Source organism: Physeter macrocephalus, unplaced genomic scaffold, assembly GCF_002837175.3.
Source record: "Physeter macrocephalus isolate SW-GA unplaced genomic scaffold, ASM283717v5 random_152, whole genome shotgun sequence".
Lineage (NCBI taxonomy): Eukaryota > Metazoa > Chordata > Mammalia > Artiodactyla > Physeteridae > Physeter > Physeter macrocephalus.
Genome location: NW_021145438.1, coordinates 24,136 through 39,969, shown reverse-complemented (window position 1 = coordinate 39,969; position 15,834 = coordinate 24,136). Strand labels below are relative to the sequence as shown.

Below are 15,834 nucleotides of genomic sequence, written 5' to 3'. Positions count from 1 at the left end.
GATGCTTGATATGATTTCAATTTTCTTAAATTTACCGAGGCTTGATTTGTGACCCCAGATGTGATCTATCCTGGAGAATGTTCCGTGTGCACTTGAGAAGAAAGTGTAACCTGCTGTTTTTGGATGGAATGTCCTATAAATATCAATTAAATCTACCTGGTCTATTGTGTCATTTAAAGCTTGTGTTTTGTTATTAATTTTCTGTCTGGATGATCTGTCCATTGGTGTAAGTGAGGTGTTAAAGTCCCCCACTATTATTATTATTTTAAAAACATTTATTTTATTTATTTATTTTTGACTGTGTTGGGTCTTCGTTGCTGCATGTGGGCTTTCTCTAGTTGCAGCGAGCTGGGGTACTCTTCGTTGCAGTGTGCAGTCTTCTTATTGCGGTGGCTTCTCTTGTTGCAGAGCACAGGCTCTAGGTGCACAGGCTTCAGTAGTTGTGGTGCGTGGGCTCAGTAGTTGTGGCTCATGGGCTCTAAAGCACAGGCTCAGTAGTTGTGGTGCACGGGCTTAGTTGCTCCACAGTATGTGGGATCTTCTGGGCCACGGCTCGAACCTGTGTCCCCTGCATTGGCAGGCGGATTCTTAACCACTGAGCCACCAGGGAAGCCCAAAGTCCCCCGCTATTATTGTGTTACTGTCGATTTCCTCTTTTATAGCTGTTAGCAGTTGGCTTATGTATTGAGGTGCTCCTATGTTGGGTGTATATCTATTTATAATTGTTATTTTTTCTTCCTGGATTGATCCCTTGATCATTATGTAGTGTCCTTCCTTGTCTCTCGTAACATTCTTTATTTTAAAGTCTATTTTATCTGATATGAGTATTGCTACTCCAGCTTTCTTTTTATTTCCATTTGCATGGAATATCTTTTTCCATCCTCTCACTTTCAGTCTGTATGTGTCCCTAAGTCTGAAGTGGGTCTCTTGTAGACAACATATATATGTGACCCCTACCCATTTTTATTTTTTTTAAAAATTATTTATTTGGCTGCACCGGGTCTTAGTTGTGACATGTGGGATGGCATGCGGGATCTTCAGTTGTGGCATGCGGGATCTAGTTCCCTGACCAGGGATCCAACCTGGGGCCCCTGCATCAGGAGCACGGAGTCTTAACCACTGGACCACCAGGGAAGTCCCAGTTTCTATATTCTTTTGAGACTTGTTCGAGGACAAGACTGTGACCAGGCTTAGATCATAGAATGGCTTAGGCCAAAAATGCTTCTCTTATGTCAAGAAAGCCATGGCCGTTTCTCTTTCTCCAGGAACCCTCTACCCTATCCGCTTAGAGGGTGGCTGGAGGAAGGCTTGTATGTTTTGAAAACATTTCTCACTTAATTGATAACTTTCTGCATAGAGACTTTTATGCATAGAGATATTCTTCCCAAAGATTCAAAAAGCTGAGGAATGCAGGCTTTAAAAAGCAGCGTTTCTCAAATTTGACAGAAGTGCCCAGTGCAGAGGGTCAATGCCCTCCAAGAGCACCTCCTCCCCTGCCCCCATTTAACAGGGGCCTCTTTAAAGAGCCTCTGTTTTCTTCTCTCAGCGACAAGGTAGCCTTCATCACAGGTGGTGGCTCTGGAATCGGGTTCCGGATTGCTGAGATTTTCATGCGGTAAGCACTGCTCTGTGTGCTCTGTGCCCCATCTTGCTCCCCACCCCCTTGAATGGACCCCACTGGACCCTGGGATCTTGGGCAAAATGCCGGTGGGTGGTGGGAACCCCTCTAGGCCCAGGGCCATCAGAGAGCAACTGAAAGGGGTCAAGTGCTGTCCTGGGAGAGGCAAGACTACAGCCTCTCCTAGAGATTAGTCTAGACTGTTTGGCTCTGGCCTCGGCACCCCCATTTGTACAAAGCGGGAGGATCCAAAGGTTGAGGTAATTCTACTGCAGGGTCCCCCAGGGCCTTGCCGAGCCAGGGTCAGGGTGGGCCGAGTTGGACCCTGGCACCATGCAGAGCACAGTGTCTCCTGGGACACAAGGTCTGTGGTCTCAGGCCCAGGTCAACAGTTTGTCACCCCCACCTAGGAGAGGCCTAGAGTTAGGCTGGGGTTAGGGGACATGAAGCTGGTTTCCTCCAGGACCCTGCTTTTCAGAGATGTCCCACTGGACGAGATTTTGGGACTCATCCATTCCAGGTGAATTTGTTTTCCAAGCTGGAAGCTTTGTTCCTTCTCTGAGCAGAGCGTGGCCAGCTGTGCTGTGGTGTTGTGAGGATTCAGTGGGACTGGCTTAGCAGGTGGTAGCTGGTACTGTTACTGAGTTTGAGGCTGGGTTTGTCAGGAGGTAAGGCAGGGGAGGTGCCCTGGCCCTGGAATGGGCTCTCTGTCCTTCACTCCAGCCTCCTGGGGAGACTCAGGTGGACCCAGCAGGACTCATGCAGAGTCTGGGCCCTGTGTCTGAGACAGCTGCTCACATGGTGTTTGGGGCAAGCCCCACATCCCTGCATGGCTGGCATACCTCGTGCCAGAGAGACCCAGCCCAGAAACCAGTGGTGCCTGCCTGAGGTCCTGCCACAGTCACTCAGCCCTATGGCGGCCCCTGTGTCCTCTGCTAGCTGTGCCTTCAGCCCTAGGCTGGTGTTTAAGCCTGAGAGACCCTTCAGGGAGGGGGACCTTTGCTTCGAGTGCCAGGCAGGAGCCCGGCTGGGCGTGTCCCTTGCACCTTGCTGCCCTCACGCCTGCCCTCTGGCTTTGCAGGCACGGCTGCCACACAGTCATCGCCAGCAGAAGTCTTCCCAGAGTGTCGATGGTAAGGGGTCTTCCTGTGCCCACACGTCCATGGGCAGCTTTGGGGGCTGGGAGCCTGGGCCTGGAGGGTCCTGAGGTCCAGAGGATGATTACACCAAAACCTGCCCCTCTTCCAAATACAGATCTTCAATGGAAGTGGCCTGCAGGGACATCCTTGTCTTTTTAAAGAATCTACTTATTGGGTCCTATGCGGGAACCCTTATATTGGGTGGTACTGTGGCCCCAAGACAGATCTCTGGGCTCACCAGGGTCATGAGGATGGAGAGTCTCTCCACTGCCATGGCTGGTCTTGGGGCAGGGACTGGATGTCAGCTGGAGCTGCCGTTGACCTGTGACTAGTGACCAGGGGCCTGGAGGGTGATGAGAGGCGAGAGGGTGCGGGCTGTCTTAGCAGCGTCCACCAGGGGTCATGGCCCTGGGGAGTGGCCACTTGCCAGCTGTGTCTCTGCAGAGTGGGTTTCAGCAGCAGAGCCCGGCTTCCTGGCAGAACCTGGCTCACCATCCTCATCAGATTCTGAAGGGCTGTTCCTCCAGGCTGAGGCCACCGGCCTGCTGCCCACCTCTCTCTTCCTGTCCGGCTTCTAGGCTGCCAGAAAGCTGGCTGCTGCCACTGGCCAGAGGTGCCTCCCTTTATCTCTGGACGTCCGAGCTCCCCTGGCCATCATGGCAGCTGTGGAGCAGGCTCTGAAGGAGTTCGGGAAGATCGACATTCTCATTAACTGTGAGTCACTGTTGAGCGAGGCCAGGGGGCTTCCTTTTTTTTTTTTTTTAGAAAAAACACAGTACTTTATTATTCCCAGTGCAAAAGGCAGGTCTTTGAAAAACGTGGGGCAAGTTCTGATGGCGGGGAGGAGGCCCCTTCTTGCTGGCGATGCGTGAGCAGGTTCCGCAGGACCGCAATGACCGATTACCCACACAGGACCATCTTGGAGATGTAGCGGTCCTTGTTGACTGGCTTGGACTTCTTGCTCCTGCCATTCTTGGGGACCTCGGTCCACACCTCCTTCACTTTCTCCAGCACCGTGTTGTGGTGCCTATCGAAGGCCTTCACTCGGCCCAGGAGCTTCTTGTTGCAGCAGTTGATGAGCGCTTGGGTGTCGTTCTTGACCGACTGTGTGAGCATGGGGAGTGGACCCATGTTAAACTCCTCCTCCTCCCGCTTCTGCAGCTCCTCCGGGGTCATCTCACCCTTGGGCTTGTTGAGGAGGCACATGGTGGCAGTGGTGGTGGCCGTGCTCTCAAGTCACTAACGTCTCCTCCACGTTGCTTCGGCCTTCTGGCCAGGGGGCTTCTGACAGGTCAGCAATACCAGATCTCCCTGTTTGGAGGCCCCAGAACTGTCCTGGCTCCAGGCCACTGTCTCGGCCCAACTCAGCTCCTCCCGGGTCAGTGCAGCCGTGGCTCAAGAGGATGCCCCGTGAACTAGGCTGAATCACAGAGTAGGGCCACTCTTGTGTCCTGAAATTCCCCCTTAAAGAAAAAGGACTACACGTTATTGTTTTAGTATAGTTTTAGATTCGCAGACTAATTGAGCAGCTAGTACAGAGAACTCCACATACTGTGAACACCTTGTATTTGTTACAACCGGGGAACCGATATTGATACATATGGTTAACTATAGTCCTTATTTTACATTCAGGTTCATTTTTGCTGAAATTTCCTTTAAAAACATCCTGCGTATTATTTTCCTGCCACTAACAAAGTCATAAGCTGGGCAGCTTAAAACAACAGAAATATATTCTCTCACAGTCTGGAGGCCAGAAGTCGGAAAACAAGGCTCGGGGGGAGCTTCTGTCCCAGGCCCTGCCCTCAGCTCCTGGGGTTGCTGCCTGGCGGGCCTTGGCTCTGGGCTGCACCCCTCCAGCCTCTGCCTCCTTCACACTGCCATCCCCTGTGCACGTCTGTGTCCTCTTCTTTTTAAGGACACCAGTCCTTGGGCTTAGGCCACCCTAATTCAGTATGATCTAATCATACCTTGATGACATCTGCAAAGACCATCGTTTCAAATAAGGTCACGTTCATAGGCACCAGGGGTTGGGACTTCAGCGAATTTTTTTTAGGGACACAATCCAGCCCATAAAACCCATCCTGCCCATCATTCAGGAACTTGTCCAAATGCTCAGGTTTCCTTTCCTGGCCAACCTGGGCCACCCTGAGGGTCCAGATGCTTCAACTGCCCGGGGCTCCAGCACCATCCGCTATCTCCTTCCACTGGCAGGTGCAGCCGGGAACTTCCTGTGCCCTGCCAGTGCCTTGTCCTCCAACGCCTTCAAGACCGTGATGGACATTGACACCTTGGGCACCTTCAACGTGTCTCGCGTACTCTACGAGAAGTTCTTCCATGTGAGTGTCCCGCGGCCAGGGCCTCCCCGCTTCTGGCCACTGCTCACTGCCCCTCTCGTGTGTTGCAGGACCATGGAGGGGTGATCGTGAACATCACTGCAACCCTGGGTACCCGCGGGCAGGTGCTCCAAGTTCATGCAGGCTCTGCCAAGGCGGCCGTGGGTACGGGCACCCCCTCTGGTCTGCCCACGTGGGTTCCTCCCCATCCCTGTCCCCGGAGGCCAGCAGTGTCCCGAGTGACGCTGAGCCCCCACCCCCACCCGGGCCTCCCTAAAGGCAGAGCAGCCCTGCTTCTCCCTCATGCCTGCCGGCCTCCCGTGCAGATGCGATGACACGGCACCTGGCTGTGGAGTGGGGCCCCCAGAACATCCGCGTCAACAGCCTTGCCCCTGGCCCCATCAGCGGCACAGAGGGCTTCCGGCGGCTGGGTAAGGCTCCCGGGGAGCCCAGGCCCCCCAGCGGGTGCTCCCGTGAGCACAGCCCTCCTCCCCCACCGTGCCTCCGAGGGCTCCCCTCCTACCTGGCTGGGACAAGCCTGGGATCAGTGCCAAATCCTCATGGGTTCCCAGGGTGGGCAAAGGGTCCGTCTCCAGGCTGGGGACAGTTCGCACAGCCCTGCAATGGACTAAGGGTCAGCTGGACTTGGGCAGCTGCCCCCTAGAGCTAGAGGCCAAAGGCTGCTGGCCTTTATGTGTGAGCCGGACACAAAGTGGGGCCCCATTGAAGCCTCCAGAGCCTTGGCAGGGTGAGCGGAGAAAGGCCCTGTGCTGGTTCTGTGGTGGTGTTACTGTACCTGGCCTGTTCCTGCTCCCCCAGGATGATGCTAACGATGCCCCCAACATTCCCGGGTGTGGTTCAGGGAAAGCTGGGCAGGGGAGGGTGGAGGGCCCTGGGGTCCTGGGGCCCAGAGGGGCTGAGCCTCCCACTGCTTCCCAGGTGGGCCACAGGCCAGCATGAGGGCAAAGGTCCTGGCAAGCCCCCTGCAGAGGCTGGGGAACAAGACGGAGATCGCCCACAGCGCCCTCTTCCTGGCCAGCCCTTTGGCATCCTACGTGACGGGGGCCCTGCTGGTGGTTGATGGTGGGGCCTGGCTGACATTCCCTAACGACATCCAGTCGCTGGCGGACTTCTCATCCTTCTCTGCTAAGCTCTAGGTGATGTGCCGCTCCCACCTTCAGGGGTCACCTGTGTCCTCGGCCCCCTTCCCAAAATACCCACCTGGTGGACTGATGGTCACTGTGCTGGGCCTGATTCCTTTCTCCTCAGTCTCTTACGTGTATTTCTAGATGTATTCTCGGGCACTTTTGGGTTCCCCTGCTCCACACATAGGGCAAGGCTCGAGTCTTCCAGGGCAGATGGGTGGTGCTGGGAGGGGCCAGCCCCACGGAGCTGCACTGCAGACCTCAGGGCCTCCCTGAAAACCAGAACCAGTATGGCTTGCCTGAAGAGGATGGGAACCCTGTCTCTCTTTGGGAGCTCCCCTGGGTGACCCTCTCTGGGGGCCTGAGGGCTTGCTGGGCCCATGGAGGTGGGGGAAGTGCCACTGCTCTCTGCTTCCCCTCCTCCCCCACAAATCCCAGGGGTGTGGCCAGCCCTTGAGACCTGCTCATCCTAGTCCTCTGAGCAGCAGCTTCCTTTGAGGCTGGCTGAGGAGATGCAACCCCCCTGGTTGGGACCTGGCCCCTAAGCCTCCTGGGTCCCCATCGCAGGGTGGTGGCAGGAACGTTCTAGGACTTTGGCTGGCTCCTGTCCCGTTCTGGGGGCGGGAGTGGTGGAGGGACACCCAGGAGCTCACAGTGTTCATTCACACCGTGAAGCTGCAGTTGGCATGGGCTTCTGTGGACACCCCCAGTTTCAGAGGTGGGCTTGTTCATAGGACAGGAGCTGCTGATTGGCTATCTGTGGTTGGGTGGCCAGCAGACACGTTCTCAGTGCCCAGGGCATGCAGGCGACCAGGCGGCGGGAGGGTGTGGGTGCTGGGCAGGCCCCCCGGTCGCTGGGGTGAGGAGTACTGATGGTGGAGGGCTGGGAGGGGGCAGAGGGGGCCACTGTATCCACCTCCAGGAGACGCACACAGCCTGGTGGCCTGCTGCCCGCCCCAGCCTGGCCACTCACACCCCCAGGGCTGTGCAGGAGGTGGGCGCTGGTGCCCCCTCAATGCTCCCCAGTGACCTTGTGTCTGCTGGCATTTCTGACAGGCAGGGGACAGTGTGCTGCAGAGGAGCTGGTCCACACCTGCTCTCGGATCCCTGTGACTTGCCTCCCGCCTGCCCAGCCTAAGCGCCAAACCTGACAATCCCAGCAGAGTGTCTGAAGCAGAGACTGGCCTTTCCTCTAGGAACCGTGCTGCATCCACATTCCCTCCCCGTGGCCCCGTCTCCCATGCATGGGGGGCAGTGACTAGGCAGTGTGGCTGGCCTGCTGACATGCTCACACACATCGGGGAGGCCTGGGTTCCAGCGCTTCGAGAGTGTTGAGGAGGCCAGGATGCAGGGGTGTCCGCCTTGCACAACCCAGGGTCAGGGCTGTCCCGCCATCCTAGCCCCTGCCCAGGCTGGCCTCCTTTCCTCTCCTGCCTGCATCCAGTGGGTGTCCTGAGGTGGCTCCCATGGCCTGGGTGGAGAGAAGGGGGCATTTCGGGCTGTCTTCTCTTCCTTGCTCTCCCGCTTTGAGACCTTTGCTTGGCAAAGAGATGCCAAACTAGGAAGGCTGGAGAAGCATGTTTGAGCCTCTCCACAAGACCTGTGTCCTGGGTCCTGTCACCGGGGTTGTGGGCTGCAGAAGGGACCTCTGCTGGCCTCCAGTGACATGGGCAGGGTTGCTCCCCACCTGCCCTGGAGTCTGTCCTTTGCTGGGACATCCCCAGAGGACTTAGTCCTTGGTCATTTAGGGGCTCACTTTCTAGGTCCTCCAGGTGGCCTGTCCCCGTGTCACCAGCACCCTCCCTCAGGCCCAGGGGGTGGGGGATCTCTGGACCCTCAATTCTTCCCCAATGACCACTCTTTGACAGACACCCAGGCCAGGACCTAAGGGGGCCACTTGGATCCTGGGCTTGTTTTCTGTGCTGTTTGTTACAAACTTCAAAGTGCTCAAAGCTGTCGGTCTGCCCTCTGGCTGGACATGTGGCTTGGGTGCCCCCTTCCTCCCTGCCTCCCACCCTGCCCCCATCTGTACCGTCCATTTGCATAAGCACGGGTCCTAGAGTTTTGCCAGAAAATGCATTTACTTAAAAAATAATCTTTTTACTGTGAAAACATCTATTCATTGGACTTCACAAATGTTTTTAGAAGGAGGAGGAGGGCACCTAAACAGAATCACTGGTGATCTGGGCGTTTAGTGGTGTGTCTACTTCCTGTCTTTTTCCTGTGAAGAGTTTAGAAAACACTGTTTACCTAGCGCGTAAAGCCCTGGTCCTGAGGCAGGGGGAGCCCACCCTGAGGCGAGGGGAGGCTGTCTGCTCCCCAGGTGGGAGGGGTGTCCTCCACAGCTGGTCCTGGAGGGGGGCGGGGGGCGCTGCCTGCCCTGCAAGCTCCTGGTGCTGCCACTAGAGTCCTGAGCTTGAGCCCTCTGCCCCAGATACCCACACCCACCTGAGTTCCTTCCCGCCTTCATGGGTGCAGAGGCATAGCAGGGAGGCCACCGGGCATAAGGAGCTCCGCTTGCCATTTAAACGGAGACCAGGGTGTGGTGGCATCAAGTCTACCAGCAAGGCAGGCAGATGGGCACTCGTGATGCCACGGGAGGAGGAAAGAGAACCGTGAAGGCAGTTCCTGGGGAGCTGCAACCATAGACCCCACGTGCCAGAGAGCTGAGGCCTGCCGTCCCTGGAGGAGACAGAGAAGGCCCTGGGGAGGGTGTCCCGCCAGCCACATTCGAAGGCCTGGGACTCAACAGCAGCATAGCCACAGGAGGACAGAAGAGAATGAAAGGAGTGAGCCTTTTATTACTGTTAGTCAGGATTCTCCAGGAAACAGAGCCAGTAGGATATATATAGATCTGCAGGAGGAGATTTATTATAGGGACTGGCTCATGTGACTGTGGGGGCTGAGAAGTCCCATGATCTGCCAACTGCAAGCTGGAGCCCCGGCAAAGCAGATGGTGTGATTCAGTCTGAGCCTGGAGGCCCAAGAACCAGGGGCTCCGACAGCCAAGGGCACCGGAAGGTGGACGTCCCCACTCAAGCACAGAGCGAGGGAACTTGCCCTTCCTCAGCCCACACTGATGAGGGCAGGTCTTCCATGTACTGAATCAAATGCTAATCTCTGAGAAATACCCAGAGATACTGATTTACCAGCTATCTGGGCATACATTAGCCCCGTCAAGTTGACACAAAGTTAAACATCACAGTTGCACACACCATGAGGTCCGTGCCCATGCTCATCGTCTGCATGTGGTGGTCAGTTTGGCTGTCAGGAATCTGCCTCGCTGTTTGGCTTAGTCCACCAGCCCCGGCTGTTGTGCTGCAGGTCCAGGACACCTGCCGGAGGCTTGTGGGTCATGGGCACACCTGGCGTGTGTCACTTGCTAGGTGGGCTCCGGGACGGGCTGGCAAGGAGGGCCAGGTGCACGTGGTGAGGGGGTTAACACCGGCCCCAGCAGTGGCACGCGGACTTGGTGGCAGTTGGCAGAGAACTAGGTTGTCCCCTTCCACATTAACAATCTCTACAATTCCCTTAGAAAATGCCAGGTTTTCTGAAAGGAAGGATCATCTTTTATGTGTGAACCTCAGCTGTGGAAGCTGATTTACAGACCCCGCCCACTCAGAGTCCCCCTTCCATGGCATGAGGATGCCTCATGTCTTTTCAGAACTACACATAAAAACATCACAGCCGGCCTTCTCTGGTGGCACAGTGGTTAATCCGCCTGCCAATGCAGGGGACAGGGGTTCGAGTCCTGGCCTGGGAAGATCCGACATGCTGCGGAACAGCTAAGCCCATGCACCGTAACTACTGAGCCTGCGCTCTAGAGCCCGCGAGCTACAACCACTGAGCCTGAGTGCCACAGCTACTGAAGCCTGCACGCCTAGAGCCTGTGTTCTGCAACGAGAAGCCACGACAATGAGAAGCCCGTGCACCGCAACGAAGAGTAGCCCTGCTCTCCACAACTAGAGAAAGCCCGTGTGCAGAAACAAAGACCCAACACAGCCAAAACAAAAACAAAACAAATTAAAAGTTAATTAAAAAAATAAACAGGAAACATCATGGCTACAGCATAGGGCTGCCCACCACCGGGGTGCAGCCTTCCAGCCCCTGCTCCACGTTGTACATTTTTTTGAGAATATGTGAATGACCCCTGTGTGTTGTGAGCCACACAAGGTGTCCCCGAGGCGTTGCCATGATGCAGTGAACTTTAAAATTCACTTAACTAAACTGTTAACCTGGGGTAGTTTCTCTGCCGACTCCAGTTGCCATGGTAACTTGGTAACACTCACTGGCTTGCCTGTGCTTTGTCTGCGGGTCACCGCGGAAAGGGCTGGAGGTCATGCTGCTTTGTTTCTTGGTCCCTTGGTCCCTTGGTTGGCATGCCCCACATGTGGGTGTCTGGTAGCCCCAGGCACTGTGGGACCTGCCAGGGCTGGGCCACCCCGATGGAGGAGGAGACTTGGGAGGCTGAGGCTGACCTCGCCCGGACGCGGTCCACCCACCAGGTGCACACTGAGCCCTTTGCCTGGTGCCCTGGCTGGGGGCTGGGGGCTGGTACAAGCACGACTGTCCCTCCAGAACTTCCTCTCGGCCATGCACGTGCGCTCGCTGAGTGAAGCAGGGAGAGATGGTAAATCCCCGAGCACCTTGCCAGTTGGAGGCTCAGCAGATGTTCCCCTCTCCTCTGACCCTCACATTGCTTTGTCCTTCTCTTGTGGGTCAGACCGAGCCTGCCTTGCAGTGGTCACGCTGCTGTCCAGGCGGGGTCCTGCTCACCCCTGGCTCTACCCCGAGGCCCGATCATGCTGCAGCCGGGCAGCCGTGTCCTCTTGAGCAGGGCAGAGGGGCTCTCCGGGGTCAGGGCTTCCCAGGCCAGGGAGGGGGCTGGGCGTGGGCCCCTTGGGGCATTTCCCTCTGGGCACTTAGGCTGGTCTCTGCTGGATGCTGCAACAGATACGAGGAGGGGATGTGCGGGGAGATCCTGGGAAGTTCACAGGCTCCAGGGGTGGGATGCACTGGAGCTTGGGGACAAAGCTGGGGCCCAGGTCTCGGGGGTTCTTCCTTCTCCCACTTGACCTGCCCTGTGAACCTGCCCCTCCCCTCGCTGCCCTTCTGCTCTCTCTGCCCAGGTCCCAGCCGCCCTGTGTGCAAGCTGTAGCCCAGCCCCCTGAAGAGAGACGGCATTCCTTCTGTCAGACACACATCCCAGTTCTTGGGAAAGGTGCTCCCTTCGGGTCAGGGTCTGGCTCTTGCTCAATAAACCGTGGCCAAGGGTTGACTGCATTATATGAACCTGGCAACTCCCACTGCTTCTAGAAAACGCGTGTGAGCAGGCATCCCATGTGGGTCCTGACTCACATCAAACACACTCACTAGAAACCAATGTGTAGACCAGCGTGCTGAGAATGTGCATGTGTGTGTGTGTGAGATCGCATGAGTCTCAGGTCCCCTCTCTGGCAAAACCCAAGGGCCAGTGGGAGATGGCAGAGGCTCCCTGCTCATGTCTTGGGCCAGAGCTCTGCCCAACTCGGCTCTTCTGTCCTAGGGGCCGTGGGGGACCGGATCCTTCTTTGGACTTCCCTTTTCCTTGCTTGTGTTAATCGGGCCCTTCAAGGGAACAGTCCCTCAGATGGGATTGCTGGATTTCATGTTTACCGCTGCATCCTGGTTCAGGTCTCTGGGATTAGACCTGCATTACCCTGTCAGCAGACAGAGGTTTCTATAACTCTTTAGTCATTTATTTACTGATTATCTTGCATTATTTCCTAGGTGACACATGTTATTTGTATGGAGTTCCTTAACTCAACTCCCAGAGGATAACTTTATTTTCACATTTTGGAGTATTTGGGGGGCACCTCATCACATCCTTACATCAGAGCATCTCAATGAGACAGCACCTGACAGCTGTCTGCTGAAGAAGGAATAAGGAATGTTAGGAATATGCAGAATTAACGTTTAACTCTTCCACCATCACGTGTAATTTGGACAATTTTTACCCCATGGGAGGAGAGTGGTGTGAATTATATTTTCACCTCTGGAAAATGTGACCCGAGGCTAAGAAAGGAAGTTCTGAATCTGCGTACAAACCTCTCCCTGCCTGGTGCTTGGCACCCATCCCCCGGCTGTGGGCTGTGATTCTGGCTGCAGGGGAGGCGTGGGAGGTGTGGGATGTGGGCGCCATGGGGACTGGAGATGCCTGTCCTCACAGGAAGATGGGACCAGGTGCCAGCAACTGCAGAGTGAAATGTTAAAATAAGAAAATCATCCAAACCTCGGCTGAGTCAGGAGGAATTAAATTGTGTCTTACAAACTCATGGTCTATTTTTACTCTAAGAAATGTACTTTACTAAACTTGAAGGTGAGAAAAAAATCCTTCCCCACTGAATAAATATCAGTAAACATGAGGGTGGACTGTGCTCTTGGCTTCAGGAGGCCACGGGGAGGGTGCGTGTGATCTAGACCTAAAATTGACTCTGCTCTCAGTTTACTTAACCCTACACAAAATGTATATGTAGTTTTTAAAATTTGAAAATTGAGAACATTTGGCCAGCAGTTTGTAGCTTGATTGAGGTATAATTGACATTCAGAAGACTGCACATGAGTGAAATCGACAGTTAGGTGAGTTCTGACATTTCTACATCCGTGAAACCATCACCACAATCAAGAGGATGAACATACCCATCACCTGTAAAACGCCTCCTCCCGCCCCTTGGAAACCCCCGCATTTCTCCCTGCCCCCTCATCCCCAGGTGACCCAGCCAGGATGGCAGCTCAGGACTGGGAGGGGGAGGCCAGCCTCTTCTGGGTGGGAGGAGAAGGTGGGACAGGAGATAGAGGTGCTGGGCCCTCAGCCAGGTCCAGAACCCCTTTCCTGGGGCACCCAGTGGCAGGCTGTTTGGTGGCCCTGCTCCTCCCTTGCTCTGGCCCCAACACGGGCCTGTGGCAGGTCTCTTCTTCCTCCAGAATAGAGCTCTGCCCCCTCCTGCTGTCCATCTCCAGGGCACATCCATGGTCTCCCTGGGGCACTAGGTCCACCACTGGCCAGCTGAGAGGCTTCCCCTTGACTGCGGGCTGGCTCCTCCTGGAGCTCTGGGTGGAGGGCTTGCTCCAAGTGCACATGTCCGGCCCGGCACAGCCCATAGTGCTCGCTGAGAAGGGACCTGTCACAGAAGCATCGTCCTGTCCCCATGGGAGGTGGGCTTCTTTAGACACCCGAGAACTCCACAACTCTCTGGTCTGGGTTCCCAACATCACTCCACCTTAGACACAAATTACTTTCAATCTTCAAATGGCTGATAGGGATGGTCTCAGAAATCGGTGGTGGAAGAACAGATGGTTCTGGGAAACCGGCTCATTAAGTGAGAGAAACAAAAGTGGGTCCCTATTTTACACCACATTTTTTAAAAGTCCAGAGACTGCCCTGGTGGTGCAGTGGTTAAGAATCTGCTTGCCAGGGCAGGGGACATGGGTTCTAGCCCTGGTCTGGGAAGATTCCACATGCCGCAGAGCGACTATGCCCGTGTGTGCCACAACTTCTGAGCCTGCGCTCTAGAGCCTGCGAGCCACAACTACTGAGCCCATGTGCCACAACTACTGAAGCCCGTGCACCTAGAGCCCATGTTCCGCAACAAGAGAAGCCACCGCAATAAGAAGCCCGCGCACAGCAACGAAGAGTAGCCCCCGCTCGCCGCAACTAGAGAAAGCCCGTGCCAGCAATGAAGACCCAACACAGCCAAAAAAAAAAAAAATTCCAAATAGCTTAACGACATACTTGTGAAAGGAAAAGCTATAAATAGTGGTGGATATCTTTGAGACTTTGGGTACAGGATTTACTTACTGAATTTAAAAAGTGTTTAGTTATGAAATCCTTAAAATATGTGGACAAGCCCAGACTCACGTGTACTCACCCACCAGGTTTACCAGATGTTGGTACTGTGTCCTGTTTATTCCCAGACTGCCTGTTTTTGGAGAAAGTAAATGTTACAGGTACAGCTACCTTTTACCACTTTCCTCCTCTGTCCCCCTCAATATAATTCCCACTTTCGTTTTGGTATTTTTACTACAAATGAAGGTGTTCAAAAACAATATATGTATTGATGATGTGTTCTGAAACTTTGCAAGAATGGTATTACATAGTATCTGTTCTGTAACTTGCTTTCTCACACAGCTTGTTTTAGAAGTCTGCCCATGTGGTTGTGTGAGGATGTGATCCATTTGCTGAAACTGCTCAGTATTCCATTGCAACAGACTTCCCCCCAGCCAGCCAGCAAGCTCTTCACGGGACTATGGAAACCAGGGCTGCCTCAAACACCCCTTTCCTGCCTCCTCTTGGACCTGAAGGTGGAGAAGCAGGAGTGCCAGGTTAAGGGGACACAGAGCTGCAGCTGTATTAGTTCTGTGAATCCCCACACTTGGCTGACATCAGACTTAATTTCTACTGATTGATGATGTCAAATGCTATCGTTACTCATTCCCTTGATTATCAGTGTGGTTAAGCATCTTTTTATATGTTTATTGGCCAATTGAGTTTCTTCCTCTGGAGCTGCTTATTTGTATTCACTGCTGATTTTTCCACTAGGTTGCTGTTCTTTTACTGTTTTTTGAGGAATTGTTGTGTATTCTGGAAATAAATCCATTGTCAGTTACATCTGTTTTAAATATCTCTTCCCAGTTGCTATGGACTGAATCGTGTCCCCCCAAATTCATGTGTTGAAGCCCTAGCTCCCAAAGCAATGGTATTTGGAGATGGGGCCTTTTGGGAGATAATTACCATTATATGAGTTCATGTAGATGACCTCCCATGATAGAATTGCTGCCTTATAAAAAGAGGAAGAGGGAGAGATGGCTCTCTTCACCATGCTAGGACACACCTAGAAGAAGACCCTCACCACAAGCCCGGAAGAGAGCTCTCAACAGGAAGGAATTTGCTGGTGTGAAAAGTAATAAAAGGAAACCTCACCAAAATGGAACCAGGGTGCCAGAAGGGGGAGCTTTCATGCACATACCACTCAACATCAGCACAGATCCCAACATGTCCCAGCAGCAAGGGATACTACTTTACGACCCAGCAGGAGGAAGAAACAATTTCTCTTTGACCAGCAACAGTCCAGCCAATGAAAAGCCACTGCACCTAGAACTCCCAGTTTCCTCCAATGGGCTCTTTGTTTATGACAGCTCCTCTCAACTCCTCCTTCTCCCCTATAAAAGCATTTCCTTTCCTTTGCTGGACATAGTTGCATGTCTCCAATTACAACTCTTTGCGGCTTCTGAATAAACCCATGTTGCTGGTAAAATAACTGGCTTTTTAATTGTTTTAGGTTAACACTGGCATCTTGATCTTGCATTTCCCAGACTGCAGAATTATGAAAAATAAATGTGCTTTTTAACGAACCAGTATATGGCATTTGGTCACAGCAGCATGAGCAGACTAAGACACCAGTCTATGATGTGTCTTCCATCAAACAAAAGGATAATTTTTTTTTTTTTTTTTTTTTTTTTTTGTGGTACGCGGGGCCCTCACTGTTGTGGCCTCTCCCGTTGCGGAGCACAGGCCCCGGACGCGCAGGCCCAGTGGCCATGGCTCACGGGCCCAGCCGCTC

At 54.0% G+C, this 15,834-nt stretch overlaps 2 protein-coding genes across 6 annotated transcripts in view; one reads left to right on the top strand and one right to left on the bottom strand.

The window, feature by feature from the left end:
• DECR2 (2,4-dienoyl-CoA reductase 2) overlaps nt 1-15,670 on the top strand; it is a 19,729-nt gene extending 4,059 nt beyond the window's left edge. The window contains exons 2-9 of one of the 5 annotated variants that reach the window (XM_055082514.1): nt 1,547-1,615; nt 2,700-2,751; nt 3,336-3,471; nt 4,969-5,093; nt 5,162-5,255; nt 5,417-5,521; nt 6,030-6,247; nt 14,403-15,670. In XM_055082514.1, coding sequence (XP_054938489.1) covers nt 1,547-1,615; nt 2,700-2,751; nt 3,336-3,471; nt 4,969-5,093; nt 5,162-5,255; nt 5,417-5,521; nt 6,030-6,247 — 799 coding nt within the window. In that variant the 3' untranslated portion in view covers nt 14,403-15,670. Of the gene's footprint in view, nt 1-1,546; nt 1,616-2,699; nt 2,752-3,335; nt 3,472-4,968; nt 5,094-5,161; nt 5,256-5,416; nt 5,522-6,029; nt 6,248-7,291; nt 8,331-9,899; nt 10,503-11,364; nt 12,586-14,402 lie in introns of those variants that run through there. The other 4 variants (XM_028484258.2, XM_055082515.1, XM_007130366.3 and 1 more) reach the window with 4 other exon arrangements.
• Nucleotides 3,504-4,953, bottom strand: LOC114484901 (small nuclear ribonucleoprotein Sm D2-like). The gene has a single exon (XM_055082516.1). It carries the CDS (start codon nt 3,961-3,963, stop codon nt 3,658-3,660), a length of 306 nt encoding a protein of 101 aa, XP_054938491.1. The 5' UTR covers nt 3,964-4,953; the 3' UTR covers nt 3,504-3,657.
• Nucleotides 15,671-15,834: the final 164 nt, after the last annotated feature.